This window comes from Musa acuminata, chromosome BXJ2-10 (genome assembly GCF_036884655.1).
Source record: "Musa acuminata AAA Group cultivar baxijiao chromosome BXJ2-10, Cavendish_Baxijiao_AAA, whole genome shotgun sequence".
NCBI lineage: Eukaryota > Viridiplantae > Streptophyta > Magnoliopsida > Zingiberales > Musaceae > Musa > Musa acuminata.
Window position 1 is genome coordinate 23,680,249 of NC_088347.1, and position 16,504 is coordinate 23,696,752.

Consider the following 16,504-nt stretch of genomic DNA (forward strand, 5'->3'; position numbering starts at 1 on the left):
TTGAGAATATTAAGATTTTCAGCTTCTATAGACCCGTGAGTACAATCATCAATGTAATTATAAATCTTAACACGACTTCTGCCTCCACCGTTAATGCTTCCTCTGTTGCTGTCTCCGCCACCGACGTATAGGATTGAGGCTTCCTCTATCACCGATGGATGGGTCCGATAGCCTAGCCATCATTCGTAGTTCCTTCCACCACCATTGCTTTTGTGTGCAACTCTTTCCACCATCGAGGGAGAGGACCATAGCTTCCTCTGCCACCAACGAAAACCTTTGAAGCTTTCTCCGCCCATGACATCATTGTCCGCAACTTCCACCGCTATCGCTGCTGTCTTCCACAACTTCCTCCGTCGTCACTACTGTCATCCGAAGCTTCCTCCACCGTTGTTACTATCATCCACAACATCCTTTGTCATTGCCGTCATCAACCAAAAGTTCCTCTATCATCGCCGCCCTCTCCTTCCCTCTACTTTTCATTATCGACGACTCTTTTCTCCCCCTCTAACTATTGTTAATAGTTGTTTGTTCCCCCTCTGACTATTGTTATCATTAAATAATATACTATTAATAGTAGATTTTTAATTACTATACAAACCAATCTCTATTTAGATTTATAATATACTATTTAGATTTTAACACTACTAATCTCTATTTATTTAGAACTATTATTAGGGATTCTGGATTAATGACAAGTTTATAAAGAAATTCAAAAGATTCTTAAAAAAAATTAAGGACCTTGCTTGAAAATACAATTATCGAAAAGATCATAAAGTTTCTAATATAATTAATTGCATCTTTTATAATAATACTACTAGAGGTGGTATTTTTCTTGCAAAGCAGCATCAAATAAGGAATTTCAAAAACACATCGGCCTGCAATAAGTGTTCACCTTATGTAAAAAAAGAGCTGCTGGCTTATATGATTGAAAAAATAATATAAAGGAATGAATAAATTTTATTTGAGGATAATATTAAATATATTAGAGATAATGAAGAAAATTATTCTAAAAGTATCAATCCAAGAGGGAAAAGAGTATATGACATAAAGGAAAAGAAATCATGGTTGTTAAGAAGGGTAAAAAGGGATCGTTGGACTTATACATGTATCACGGACCATAGAAGTAAAAAGGGCAAGTAGAAGTAAAATTAAGATAAGAAAATATAAGTTATGCTTGTGATAAGGAAATAAAGGGAAGTATAATTAAGCACATTACTCGTTTCTTCTATCAGGTTGGCCTTCCCCTTAGTACATATCATTTAGATAGTTTTAAGGAGATAATTGAAGTTATTGGAAGATATGATGAAGGATTAAAACCTCTAAGTTATTATGAGTTACGAGTTTTATTATTAAAGAATAGAGTTAGATTGTATAAATAACTTATTAAACGGTCACAAAATATCATGGGTAAAACATGATTGCTTTATTATGTCATATGCTTAGACTGAGAGATATAGGAGTATAATTAATTTGATGATCAACTATTCTTTACAAACCATATTTATGAAGTCAAAGATGTCATCATCTTTTATAAAATTTATAGAAAAGATATATGAGTTACTTAATAAGTTTGTGAAATTGGTAAACTCTTTTCAACATTCAAGAAAAATATGTGTTATCTTGCAAAGATATGTGGATGGGTATGCGTCTATATCACATTAATTGAGTTTAGATTAAATAAAAAAAACCTTGAGTTTTTCTTAAAAAATTATCAACTTATTATGAAAACATAGATTGTTATACAAATCGGGATAGTGTTTAGTAGTGGGTCAACTTATTATGATAACATTATGATAACATAGATCAACTTATTATGATAACATTCATGGATAACTAAATGTTATTTATTTTAGTAAATACCAAATCGAATACGATGTGGAATACAGTGAGTAGTGGGTCTTAGGTTTAGCATCGGCTAAATCTTAAAAATTATAATATCATAATGTGTTCTAAATCTTTCTAGCCACTATTCTAGTTTTTTTTAAAAATAAAATCACATATTATCTTGTGACATATAACCTCTTTTCAGCATTTAAGAAAAACATCAAAGTGTCTATATCACATAAATTGACATCTTAGTTTGGATTAAATAAAGAAAGACCTTGAGTTTTTCCTGAAAAAAGATTAACTTGTTTTGAAAAACATCAATGTTATATAATGGAGACATGTGGATGGGTATGTTTCTATACACATTAATTGACATCTTGGATTGGATTAAAGAAAGGAAGACCTTGAGTTTGGTTTGGATTAAAGAAAGACCTTGAGTTTTTCTTAAAAATACCAACTTGTTATGAAAATATGAATTGTTACACTAATTGACATGGTCTTTATTTAGATTAGAAAATTACCATGGGATTTATGAGTAACTAAAAGTGATTTGTCATAATAAATACCAAACCAAATGCGACATCGTATTCGATGAGTAGTGGGTCTTAGGCTAAGTATTGGTTAAACCTTAGAAATCATAATGTCATAGTATGTTCGAAATCTTCCAAGCAATTATTCTTTTTTTTTTTAGAAAAAGAAGTCACATGTAGATAATTGTCATCTTGTGCCCTATAAGCTTTTTTCAAGAAAAATATCAATTTTATCTTGTGGAGATATGTGGACGGGTATGCATCTATATTATATTAATTGACATCTTAGTTTGAATTAAATAAAGAAAAACATTGAGTTTTCTTAGAGAAAGACCAATTTGTTATGAATACGTAGAATGTTACACTAATTGATATGGGATTTATTTAGATTAAAAAAGTAATATGGGATTAATAGGTAGCTAAAAGTTATTTATTTTAGTAAATACCAAACTAAATGCGATGTGGAATACGACGAGTAGTGGGTCTTAGGCTAGGCATTGGCTAAACCATAGAAATTATAATATTATAATGTGTTCTAAATCTTCCTAGCTACTATTCTATTTAAAAAAAATAAAATCACATGTTATCTTGTGCCCTATAAACACTTTTCAATGCGTCTATATCACATTAATTGATGTCTTGGTTTCGATTAAATAAAGAAAGATCTTAAGTTTTTCTTAAAGAAAGATTAACTTATTATCAAAAGGTACATTGCTACACTAATTGACATGATATTTATTTAGATTAAAAAATATCATGGGATTCATGGATAACTTAAAGTTATTTATCTTAGTAAATACCAAACCAAATGCGATGTCTAATATGGCAAGCAGTGGGTCTTAGGCTAAGTATTGGCTAAACCTTAGAAATCATAATGTCATAATGTTTTCTAAATCTTCCGAGCCACTATTCTACTTTTTTTTGAAAAAAAAAGTCACATGCAATAACTATCATCTTGTGCCCTATAAACCATTTTCAACATTCAAGAAAAATAACAATGTTATCTTTGGGAGACAGACTTGAGTTTTTCTTAAAAATGGGATTCATGAGTATTTAAAAGTTATTTGTTATAATAAATACTAAACCAAATGCCATGTCGAATACGCTGAATAGTCGGTCTTAAGCTAAGAATTGGCTAAACTTTAGAAATCATAATGTCAAAATATGTTTTAATCTTCCAAGCCACTATTATTTTTTTGTTTTTTAAGTTACATGCAGATAACTATCATCTTGTGTCCTATAAATTCTGTTCGACATTCAAGAAAAACATCAATGTTATCTTATGGAGACTTGTGGATGGGTATGCTTCTATATCACATTGACGTGTTGGTTTCGATTAAATAAAGAAAGAACTTGAGTTTTTTTTTAAAGAAAGACCAACTTATTATGAAAACATAGATTGTTACACAAATTGATATGATATTTATTTAGATTAAAAAAATATCATGAGATTCGTGAATAACTAAAAGTGATTTATCTTAGTAAATACCAAACCAAATGCGACGTCTAATACAGCGAGGAGTGGGTCTTAGGCTAAGCATTAGCTAAACTTTAGAAACCATAATGCCATAATGTGTTCTAAATCTTCCAAACTACTATTCTATTTTTTTTTTAAATAAAGTCACTTATTATCCCTATAAACTCTTTTTAGCATTCAAGAAAAACATTAATGTTATCTTATGGAGACATGTGGACGGGTATACATCTATATCACATGACTTGAGTTTTTCTTAAAGAAAGATTAACTTATTATGAAAACATAGATTGTTACACTAATTGACATGATATTTATTTAGATTAAAAAAGACCTCAAGTCATGCTCACTGAGTGATGTTATCTTATCAGTAGTCTCTAAGACAAGAAGAAAGACAACAAGGACATCATGTTATGGTAGTCTTTAAAGAAGAGATTGAAACGTTTGTCAAGGAAACTATAGAATTTACCACATAATGTAGAGATGTCTTGCATGGCGCCCCAACCATTTTGATAACCCATTCATCTTTAACCAGATACATATGAAAAATAAGTCACTATAATACGCTTCCAAGTTCATCCACATAGGTCAAGCTATCCTTTGGCACTAGTTTTTTTTTTTTTTTTTTTTTTTTTCAGAGAATATGTGGCAAAGGCGGGATTCGATCCCATGACCCTATGATAAATTATTAATATTTTTATCAACTAGACTAGCTAACACTTTCAAGATGTTAGATAAGATTTTGAACTCTCAATCTTTAGCAAGAGGATATGATACATCGTCATCAGATTAATATTTTAGGTGTAAGTACTTGTCACCAGGTTAATATTTTAGGTGTTAGATACTTCAATTTAGCCCATCGTGTGGATGGTGTGCAACCAACATGGATCAGAGGAAGGTTGATAGTTCATGTCCAACCAACATGTAATAGGTTTTCGTTGTCTATAATGATGTCATTGGAAAACCTTAACCACGTTCTTCCATTGTAAAGACTCCACTTGTTCCTTAATAATACTGGCCCATAGTTGGACCACCAAACTGTTTGGTACAATATATAGTTGATTTCCTACTATAAAAAAAGGTTTTCTAAGAGCCATATATGAAAAAAAAATGTTTTCTTTGACCTCCACCCCACACTTGTTGGCTCAACCATAATAATTCAAATCTAATCTTTTTGGAACAGTTTAAAACTTTCTTGGTTTTGTTGAGGCAGTTAATTGATTAGAGAAATTTTTTTCTAAGCAAGAGTATATATAGTTCATGCGCAATCCAATTCTTTGTTCCCTACTAAATAAGACAACATGAAGATAAAAACATTGAATCTTACATCTATTTGATCATTCTTTGAGAAAGTGCTATTTACAAGGGAAAATAAACTTAGATTTTCAAAATTATCAAAAAAGCCCATGTTGTCAACAATAAAAAAAAAGAATCCATCTTGCTCCACTATGATTGACTTTTCAATTATGCTCTTGCTTTCTTAAATGATAACCCAAATTTTCTTTTTTTTTTTTTTTGGCCACCTAAATACGGCTAAATACTATATCAACACTTTCTCACACTAGTTGGGCCCCACAGGTCATTCGACGTAGCGAGCGGGGCCTACTCCGATCGGTATGAGTCGGTTATCATTATTGATTTTGGTACAGCCAAGACCTATCATTTTCGAGCTTTGGAGCGCCGTCAATTAAGGGGTGCCTACGTGACCAACAGGACTGTGGATGTTGTGTTGTGCTTGACGGCACATGTCATCATCATCAATTTAAGATTCAAGAAAGAACCCAACTCATTTTAAGATTAAAGAAAGACCTTAAATCAATTGTAGTGGAGACACGCCAAAGGGAATGTGTGCTATTGAGTTTTCTTTAGTAAAGATATCTAATGATTACAGATCAAACTGTCTCGGCTGGTCTGGCTCAGGTAGGAGACAAAAAGAAGACACTTACCATATCAACCTTAATCGCAGCTAATAATGCATGGTGCCAAGTCGCCTAACGGTGTACGAAGCCGACTTCTTCTACGCCATGATTTTGCTCCGGGAAAGACTTATCAAGGAGGAGGGTCGTGTGAAGTAGTAACATCTGCAAATGGAATGCACGCGTATTAAATAGCGCATCTGCTAATGGCGATCAAGAGGGTTTCCCTCCCAAGTTTTTCTTTGAAGTAGTTTACCTGAGCTTTTCTGCTGTCCGTGTGCATCGACCAAGCGCACGTTCAAACATAAGACGCTGCACTTGCATTGGTCGACAGACAAGTGAAATGTACAGGATGCGCTTGTTTTAGTGACCGTGGGTGGTAATTAGAATTCGGATACTAATAGGAGGCCACAGTACTTCTGTGGGGTCAGTCACTGGGTGGGTAATTAGCGACCACGAGTCCTTTGCCCCAACTCAGTATGTGTTTTTCTCTATTTTTATTTATTTTAAGAAAGACGTATGTGATGTTATCTTGTGGAGATTGCTAATGCAACCGGTTGTGCTGATTGATGCCTTTTACATACTGAAGAAAGAAAGAGCTCAATATAACAGCAAGGATCTCATGCCATTATAGCGGCGACGGGTCAATGAATACGTGTCCGATGCTTCCGGCACATTAAAGAATGACCTTAGCACAGACTTGGTTGGTATCATCATCAATCTCATGGAGGTGCGAGCGCTTGCGGCTATATATATCCCCCTCCCTTCCGAGGAGAGCGTGCGATCATATCTTCTCCGAACGAGTGCCTACTTATCTGCAAATGGTGATCAGTAGCTCAATTTGCATGATTTCCCTCCTCTCTCTCTCTCTCTCTCTCTCTCTCTATATATATATATATATATATATATATATATATATATACACACACACACTCTCTCTCTCTCTCTCTCTCTCTATGTGTGTGTGTGTGTGTGTGTGTGTTTCTTTATAATTTTGATTATATTTGGTGTTCCTGATGAATGAATGGATGCACGCATGCATGCAGAGCGAAGATATCAAGTTCGGGCCGTGGGGTGGGAATGGAGGGACGACGTGTGATACTTCCGAAACTCAAGGCATCAACGAAATCAAGATTTACCATGGAAATGCCATATACGGGTTGATTATAACCTACTTCATCAATGGCGAACCCCAAACCCTGAGTGTTGGAGACACAAGAGGTGAATTGAAACAGGTACGTTCATATGTACGAGGAAACCAGCTTATCACTATCTAAAAAGTTTTATGAGCTTCAAATTACTGTTTCCCTCTTAGGATTCTAACTATTTCATTGTTTTTAATTTTTTAAGATCATTCTCGGGGAGAACGAGTACTTCAACTCAATCTCAGGATTTTATGGTCGTTTGGGAGGAGCTACTGTCATAAAACAGCTTACTCTTCACACCAACAGTGGCAAAAATGTAACTGTTGGTACGAAGCAAGAGGGAGACTTGCCCTTGCCTTGTAACCCACCACCACTTCCTCCTCCTCCTCCTTACAAGATCGTGGGATTTTTTGGACGTGCAAGCACAGCTATCGACGCAATTGGAATTTACTGCAAGAAGATAACCTTAGGGTAAAAACTAGTCCATGAATGCCGAAGGGAAATCGCTGCTACATTGATGCTCTAGTAAATAAGTAGCGGCAGCTGATGTTCGTCTCCTTGTGATCATCGTCGTCGTCGTTGTACTCGTCGCTTAATGTATCTTTGAATACATTATGATGTGTTTGTGGGTCCTCTTTGATATGTTTCGACTAAAATCAATCTTGTGTGTTGGGCAACTACGTATTCCGATTCACATCCAAAACTCACGGGGTAGAGGAACGCTAGCTATGATCAGATGGATCCTTGTAGAGTTGCACCGTTGTCAATGGCCTTTGGTTTCTCTAAGCACCTATCTTGAAGTTGCTAGGTTTCGTGATATTTGACAGGGGGACTCGTCCTATGTGGTGGTTGTTTTTCTCTCCAAAAACCTTATAGCACTGAATGGTAATAAACACCTTCTTCACTGCATACTCAATTTTGTACGATGATTCAGTCTACCTTATTGCCTTGTTTAACTATAGTATGTAAAATTTGACACAGCCACCTGCAAGACAAGCGTCCCATGGGCTTGTACTCATAAATGACATTTAGCTTCTCACATTACTGCACTACTTGTTTCTAGGGCAGACGAAAATTAACTTGTTATCTCTTAACTTGTGTGATGACAAGTACAGCGAGCACACAGATGAGTGTCTCTAAACGAAGTTCATATAACACAAAACCGAAGGAGAGTTGAAATTTTTAATAAATACTCAAAAAAATTTCTTTCTATCTTTCTTTTCTTGTTTCTTCTTTGTGTTTTTTTTTCTTCCCTGTGTTCTTCCTCTTGATTTTTAAATTTTTTTTTTCTATCAAATTTCTCTTAGGAAGATATATTCTTTGAGAAAAAAAAAACACCTTAAAAAAAGGAGTCCTACTAATTTAGTATCACAGCCATGTCATGAAATGTTGTATTGAAGCCTTTTAACATATCAGTTTGACGTTATAAGTCAAAATCATCAGTGGAAAAACATCGGGAGAGGGCATCAGAGAAAGCCTCTATTAATCAACAAGGATGCACGATGAAGGATATATATTATCTCCCTGATCTATGAGGTCTATTTAATTCTTTTTTCTAAGCTCACATTGTCCCTGCTTCTATATCCATCTCTTTGTTGTATCGACTCATTGCCTCTTTTTCTTCCTCCCTATTATGTATCATAGCATTCATGGGTGACTTCTACGTGCAACATTGGACCAAATACAAAGAATAGTGCCATGATGGTTTTCAAATCCACCGAGCCATCATCCTTCTACAATAATATTTTTTTATAAGAAGCTTGCCCATGATATGGCAATTCCACCCAAAAGATAATAGATTATGCTCTACATTGAATAAGTACGAGTAACTTTTAATTTATTTTGAGCCTAAATGATGGATCCAATGATTTTTTTCTTTTATAATCATGGTCAACGAATATAAACATTAAATTAAAAGCCCAGACAAAATCAACAACGAAGGAAAGAAAATCATATGCAGATAATTGTCCTCTTGTGCCCTATAAATTCTTTTTAAGATTAAAAATTTGAATGTTATCTTGTGGAGATATGCCAATGGGTGTGCGTCTGTCCTATCACATCACACATGAATTGACATCCTATTTTCTATTAAAGAAGTAAGACTTTTGACTTTTCTTAAGCATAAAGAAAGACCGACATGTTGGTGTTTCACTAATGACGTGATATTTAGACTAAAATAGGGCCTCCAATCATACATATTGAGTGATAGTATGCAGGTTCTTTATCTTAGCTGTAGTATTGAAGACGACATTAAAGGCCGCGAGGGCTATCTTTATACCCCCGATCCCTCCCCCGTAGAAGGGCATGCAATCATAACTTCGGCAAATGCATGCATACATATCGCTATCTGCAAATGGTGTGAGGCTCATTTAATTTGCCTTTATGCATGAATTCTCTCAATCTCTAAGGATCTGTTTCATTATAACGTTGATCATATTTCATGTTTTTCATGGATGAAGACAAGCATTCAGGGCGATGTGATGAAGGCAGGGCCTTGGGGTAACATTAATAAAGGGGTTTGCTTCTTTATCGTATTTTAATCAGATCTTTGGCTTCTTCAACTCCGTTTTAGGATATTATGGTGTTACTATCTTAACACAACTTACTCTTGGCACCAACAACGAGACATATGTAACCGTGGGCAAGAAAGGTGACACTCCTTTCTTATTTGAGAATATTAAGATTTTCAGCTTCTATAGACCCGTGAGTACAATCATCAATGTAATTATAAATCTTAACACGACTTCTGCCTCCACCGTTAATGCTTCCTCTGTTGCTGTCTCCGCCACCGACGTATAGGATTGAGGCTTCCTCTATCACCGATGGATGGGTCCGATAGCCTAGCCATCATTCGTAGTTCCTTCCACCACCATTGCTTTTGTGTGCAACTCTTTCCACCATCGAGGGAGAGGACCATAGCTTCCTCTGCCACCAACGAAAACCTTTGAAGCTTTCTCCGCCCATGACATCATTGTCCGCAACTTCCACCGCTATCGCTGCTGTCTTCCACAACTTCCTCCGTCGTCACTACTGTCATCCGAAGCTTCCTCCACCGTTGTTACTATCATCCACAACATCCTTTGTCATTGCCGTCATCAACCAAAAGTTCCTCTATCATCGCCGCCCTCTCCTTCCCTCTACTTTTCATTATCGACGACTCTTTTCTCCCCCTCTAACTATTGTTAATAGTTGTTTGTTCCCCCTCTGACTATTGTTATCATTAAATAATATACTATTAATAGTAGATTTTTAATTACTATACAAACCAATCTCTATTTAGATTTATAATATACTATTTAGATTTTAACACTACTAATCTCTATTTATTTAGAACTATTATTAGGGATTCTGGATTAATGACAAGTTTATAAAGAAATTCAAAAGATTCTTAAAAAAAATTAAGGACCTTGCTTGAAAATACAATTATCGAAAAGATCATAAAGTTTCTAATATAATTAATTGCATCTTTTATAATAATACTACTAGAGGTGGTATTTTTCTTGCAAAGCAGCATCAAATAAGGAATTTTAAAAACACATCGGCCTGCAATAAGTGTTCACCTTATGTAAAAAAAGAGCTGCTGGCTTATATGATTGAAAAAATAATATAAAGGAATGAATAAATTTTATTTGAGGATAATATTAAATATATTAGAGATAATGAAGAAAATTATTCTAAAAGTATCAATCCAAGAGGGAAAAGAGTATATGACATAAAGGAAAAGAAATCATGGTTGTTAAGAAGGGTAAAAAGGGATCGTTGGACTTATACATGTATCACGGACCATAGAAGTAAAAAGGGCAAGTAGAAGTAAAATTAAGATAAGAAAATATAAGTTATGCTTGTGATAAGGAAATAAAGGGAAGTATAATTAAGCACATTACTCGTTTCTTCTATCAGGTTGGCCTTCCCCTTAGTACATATCATTTAGATAGTTTTAAGGAGATAAGTGAAGTTATTGGAAGATATGATGAAGGATTAAAACCTCTAAGTTATTATGAGTTACGAGTTTTATTATTAAAGAATAGAGTTAGATTGTATAAATAACTTATTAAACGGTCACAAAATATCATGGGTAAAACATGATTGCTTTATTATGTCATATGCTTAGACTGAGAGATATAGGAGTATAATTAATTTGATGATCAACTATTCTTTACAAACCATATTTATGAAGTCAAAGATGTCATCATCTTTTATAAAATTTATAGAAAAGATATATGAGTTACTTAATAAGTTTGTGAAATTGGTAAACTCTTTTCAACATTCAAGAAAAATATGTGTTATCTTGCAAAGATATGTGGATGGGTATGCGTCTATATCACATTAATTGAGTTTAGATTAAATAAAAAAAACCTTGAGTTTTTCTTAAAAAAATATCAACTTATTATGAAAACATAGATTGTTATACAAATCGGGATAGTGTTTAGTAGTGGGTCAACTTATTATGATAACATTATGATAACATAGATCAACTTATTATGATAACATTCATGGATAACTAAATGTTATTTATTTTAGTAAATACCAAATCGAATACGATGTGGAATACAGTGAGTAGTGGGTCTTAGGTTTAGCATCGGCTAAATCTTAAAAATTATAATATCATAATGTGTTCTAAATCTTTCTAGCCACTATTCTAGTTTTTTTTAAAAATAAAATCACATATTATCTTGTGACATATAACCTCTTTTCAGCATTTAAGAAAAACATCAAAGTGTCTATATCACATAAATTGACATCTTAGTTTGGATTAAATAAAGAAAGACCTTGAGTTTTTCCTGAAAAAAGATTAACTTGTTTTGAAAAACATCAATGTTATATAATGGAGACATGTGGATGGGTATGTTTCTATACACATTAATTGACATCTTGGTTTGGATTAAAGAAAGGAAGACCTTGAGTTTTTCTTTGAAGTAGTAACATCTGCAAATGGAATGCACGCGTATTAAATAGCGCATCTGCTAATGGCGATCAAGAGGGTTTCCCTCCCAAGTTTTTCTTTGAAGTAGTTTACCTGAGCTTTTCTGCTGTCCGTGTGCATCGACCAAGCGCACGTTCAAACATAAGACGCTGCACTTGCATTGGTCGACAGACAAGTGTCATGTACAGGATGCGCTTGTTTTAGTGACCGTGGGTGGTAATTAGAATTCGGATACTAATAGGAGGCCACAGTACTTCTGTGGGGTCAGTCACTGGGTGGGTAATTAGCGACCACAAGTCCTTTGCCCCAACTCAGTATGTGTTTTTCTCTATTTTTATTTATTTTAAGAATAACGTATACGATGTTATCTTGTGGAGATTGCTAATGCAACCGGTTGTGATGGCTGTGCCTTTTACATGGTGAAGAAAGAAAGAGCTCAATATAACAGCAAGGATCTCATGCCATTCTAGCGGCGACGGGTCAATGAATACGTGTCCGATGCTTCCGGCACATTAAAGAATGACCTTAGCACAGACTTGGTTGATATCATCATCAATCTCATGGAGGTGCGAGCGCTTGCGGCTATATATATCCCCCTCCCTTCCGAGGGGAGCGTGCGATCATATCTTCTCCGAACGAGTGCCTACTTATCTGCAAATGGTGATCAGTAGCTCAATTTGCATGATTTCCCTCCTCTCTCTCTCTCTCTCTCTCTCTCTCTCTCTCTCTCTCTATATATATATATATATATATATATATATATATATATATGTATGTATGTATGTATGCATGTATATTTTTTATAATTTCGATTCTATTTGGTTTTCCTAATGAACGAATGGATGCACGTATTTATGCAGACCAACGCGATCAAGGCCGGGCCATGGGGTGAGAATGGAGGGAGTACATGGGATACTTCGGAAACTCAAGGCATCACCCGCATCAAGATTTACTATGGAGATGGCATATACGGGTTGGACATTACCTTCGTCATAGATGGCAAACGCCAAACCCTAAGTGTTGGAAGCACAGGAGGAAATGTATGGAACGAGGTACGTTCATATGTATGAGGAAATCACTTTATCACTATATAAAAAGTTCTATGAGCTTCAAATTGCCGTTCCCCTCTTAGGATTCTAATTATTTCATTGTGTAAAATTTTTTAAGATCATTCTCAAGGAAAAAGAGTACTTCAACGACATCTCAGTCTCTTACGGTGCACTGTGTGTGTGTCCGGGAAGTGGTCATGCCATAAAACAACTTACTATTGGCACCAACAAGGGCACACGTGTTACTGTTGGCACGACGAAAGAGGCAGACTTTAGCTTCCCGCCTCCACCACTACATCCTTCACCTCCTCACAAGATCGTGGGATTTTTTGGACGTGCAAGCACAGCTATCGACGCAATTGGAACTTACTACAAGGAGATAAACTTAGGGTAAAATCTAGTCCATGAATGTTCCCATGCAGAAGGGATATTGCTGCTACATGAATGCTCTAGTAAATAAGTAGCGGCAGCTGATGTTCGTCTCCTTGTGATCATCGTCATCGTCGTTGTACTCGTCGCTTAATGTATCTTTGAATAAATTATGATGTGTTTGTGGGTCCTCTTTGATATGTTTCGACTAAAATCAATCTTTTGTGTTGGGCAACGCATTCCGATTCACATCCAAATCTCACGGCGTTGCCAGTGGCCTTTGGTTTCTCTAAGCACCTATCTTGAAGTTGCTAGGTTTCGTGATATTTGACAGGGGAGGACTCGTCCTATGTTAGTGGTTGTTTTTCTCTCCAAAAACCTTATAGCAATGAATGGTAATAAACACCTTCTTCACTGCATACTCAATTTTGTACGATGATTCAGTCTACCTTATTGCCTTGTTTAACTATAGTATGTAAAATTTGACACAGCCACCTGCAAGACAAGCGTCCCATGGGCTTGTACTCATAATTGACATATAGCTTCTCACATTACTGCACTATTTGTTTCTAGGGCAGACGAAAATTAACTTGTTAACTTGTGTGATGACAAGTACAGCGAGCACACAGATGAGTGTCTCTAAACGAAGTTCATATAACTCAAAAGCGAAGGAGAGTTGAAATTTTTAATAAATACTCAAAAAAATTTCTTTCTATCTTTCTTTTCTTGTTTCTTCTTTGTTTTTTTTTTATTCCCTATGTTCTTCCTCTTCCTTTTTAAAATTTTTTTTCTATCAAATTTCTCTCAGAAGATATATTATTCAAGAAAAAGATAACACCTTAATAAAAGGAGTCCTACCAATTTAGTATCACAGCCATGTCATGAAATATTGTATTGAAGCCTTTTAACATATCAGTTAGACATTATAAGTCAAAATCATCAGTGGAACAACAGCGGGAGAGGGCATCAGAGAAAGCCTCTATCAATCAACAAGGATGCACGATAAAGGATAAATATATATTATCTCCCTGATCTATGAGGTCTATTTAATTCTTTTTTCTAAGCTCAAATTGTCCCTGCTTCTATATCCATCTCTTTGTTGTATCGACTCATTGTCTTTTTTTCTTCCTCCCTATTATGTATCATAGCATTCATGGGTGACTTCTACGTGCAACATTGGACCAAATACAAAGAGTATTTGGTGCCCTATAAATTCTTTTTAAGATTAAAAATGTGAATGTTGTCTTGTGGAGATATGCCAATGGGCGTGCTTCTGTCCTATCACATGAATTGACATCCTATTTTGTATTAAAAAAGAAAGACTTTGACTTTTCTTAGGCTTAAAGAAAGGTCGACATGTTGGTGTTTCATAATGACGTGATATTTAGATTAAAATTGAGCAAGAACCATAATAGTAATCGTTGCTTATTTATTACATCATTCCATAGATAGGAACACGAGCCAGTGCATACACTTAGTTAGGCAATGAGCAGTGAATCCCAATAGCGTCAATGGCTGTACCAGCTCGCCCAAAGAAGCCCAGAATCCTACTCCCCTCCTCTAAAGTAAGGGCGAAGGAAGAGCCAGTCTTGTTACCGACACTTATGGATGCACCCTTGTTGGTATCAAGAGTAAGCAACATCACAATTGCATGTCGCTGATAATTGGATAATGCATGAAAGTATCCGGAGATAGAAGTGAAGTACTCGTCCTCCTCAAGGATGATCTGCAAAAAAGGATCAAGGATTTAACGAGAAACAAACAATGGGAAAAAGAAAACTAATATTGCAATGTATTTTCAAGAGAAATTGGTTTGACTACCAAACGTGTTGCTAGAAAACATTCATCTGGTTGAACCAGTTTATATGGTTGGACAAAGACACGAAGTTGATAAGTGTGTATTTATATACACATAGATGTATAGATGATATACCTCCTTGGAAGCGCCGGTGGTGGTTCCACGTTTGTAGGTGTGGGAATTACCGTTAAGAATGTAGGTAATCTCCAACCCCACAATGTTATCTCCGTAATAGATTCGAAGTTTGGTAATGTGGTCGGCTTGTCCCATATCCCACACATTCCCTCCGTTGCCACCCCATGGCCCCACCTTCACCATTCTCCCCTGCTTGCATCAGAATAAACACCACATGTCATCCATCGATCCTTGTTGTAGTATACGAGCAAGTGTAGTTGAAGAAGTCAGAAAAGGGATGGAATTTTGAAGACTAACAACGCCACTCACCATATTAGCAGCAACTGAGAATAATGAATGGACGCGCACACTCCCTTGGCGGCAGAAGATGCTATTGCAGGACTTGGTGCTGGGAAGGGCATCGGATGAGGGTATTTATAGCCCACCATTCTAGTTTGGATAAGTATGAGCTGATGTATACATCAAGGAAGAACTGCACCCCCCACCACCACCGTCCTAAAATCTCACGGAAACGTGAAACATGCATATTCCGTGCACTTCCTTTTTTTTATTGCTTGCATGCAGTGTAATTAATTGTTTGCTAGGAACGAGATGCGAGGACTTCCGACGGAGTCGGTGAGTAAATATGATAATCTTGAACACGGTGGCCGGATGGTTGAGCCCAAAAGCACCACTATCTCCTTCCATTGCCTCAGACGACGAGCTCCATCTGCATCTTGTCCTTGTGGATAACCTCCAATTATAAGGAAACATGGATTTGGTGGTCGGCCGCCTCGTCTCCTTCCTTCAGATGAGAAAGGACGGGCTCCATTTGTCCACGGCCTGCCTGCTTAGTGCTTAGAGCCTCTAACTTCTTCGTCTCGTACTTGTCATGACAGAAGCATGCCCATTATTGTCAGCAAGGTGAGGTGTGGTTAGGAAAATTATCTATCAAGAATAATCAAATAAATTTGATTATTTCTTATTGACACCTCTAATATTGTTTTGAACATACAAATGCTAATCGATAAAGAATTGTTTTTAAATATAATTTTCAGTTATCTAAGGAATATGAATCCTATTATTAAATGGCGAGGAGCCTGATCTCCTGACTTAATAATATTTTGGTTCACTCTAATATGAACTATATCATTTATTTCTATCATCATCACTAAAGTTTAAGATTTTTTAGAAGAAAAATAATTATAGACTCTAAAATAAAAATCAATCCTAGCAGAAGCAAGTATTGAAATAAAGTATTAGATGTCATATCCAGGTAAAGAGAGTTACGCGCTCATGCGTATAAAATCTAGTATATTTTGAAGATGTTAGATGACGAACCGAGTAAATATTTTGAC

At 35.6% G+C, this 16,504-nt stretch overlaps 1 protein-coding gene and 2 long non-coding RNA genes across 3 annotated transcripts; 2 read left to right on the forward strand and 1 right to left on the reverse strand.

The window, feature by feature from the left end:
• The first annotated feature begins 6,434 nt into the window (after nucleotides 1–6,434).
• LOC135624178 (uncharacterized) lies at nucleotides 6,435–7,534 on the forward strand. The gene is made up of 3 exons (XR_010491604.1): nucleotides 6,435–6,571; nucleotides 6,794–6,982; nucleotides 7,098–7,534. It is a non-coding gene; the product is annotated as an uncharacterized LOC135624178 (long non-coding RNA).
• Nucleotides 7,535–12,409: 4,875 nt separating this feature from the next.
• On the forward strand, nucleotides 12,410–13,434 carry LOC135624331 (uncharacterized). Its single transcript, XR_010491647.1, has 3 exons — nucleotides 12,410–12,476; nucleotides 12,677–12,868; nucleotides 12,984–13,434. It is a non-coding gene; the product is annotated as an uncharacterized LOC135624331 (long non-coding RNA).
• Nucleotides 13,435–14,708: 1,274 nt separating this feature from the next.
• LOC135625673 (jacalin-related lectin 19-like) lies at nucleotides 14,709–15,350 on the reverse strand. Its single transcript, XM_065130761.1, has 2 exons — nucleotides 15,168–15,350; nucleotides 14,709–14,960 (listed from the first exon to the last, which is right to left on the reverse strand). The coding sequence occupies exons 1-2, from the start codon at nucleotides 15,348–15,350 to the stop codon at nucleotides 14,709–14,711; spliced, it is 435 nt and encodes a 144-aa protein (XP_064986833.1).
• Between the last annotated feature and the right edge of the window lie 1,154 nt (nucleotides 15,351–16,504).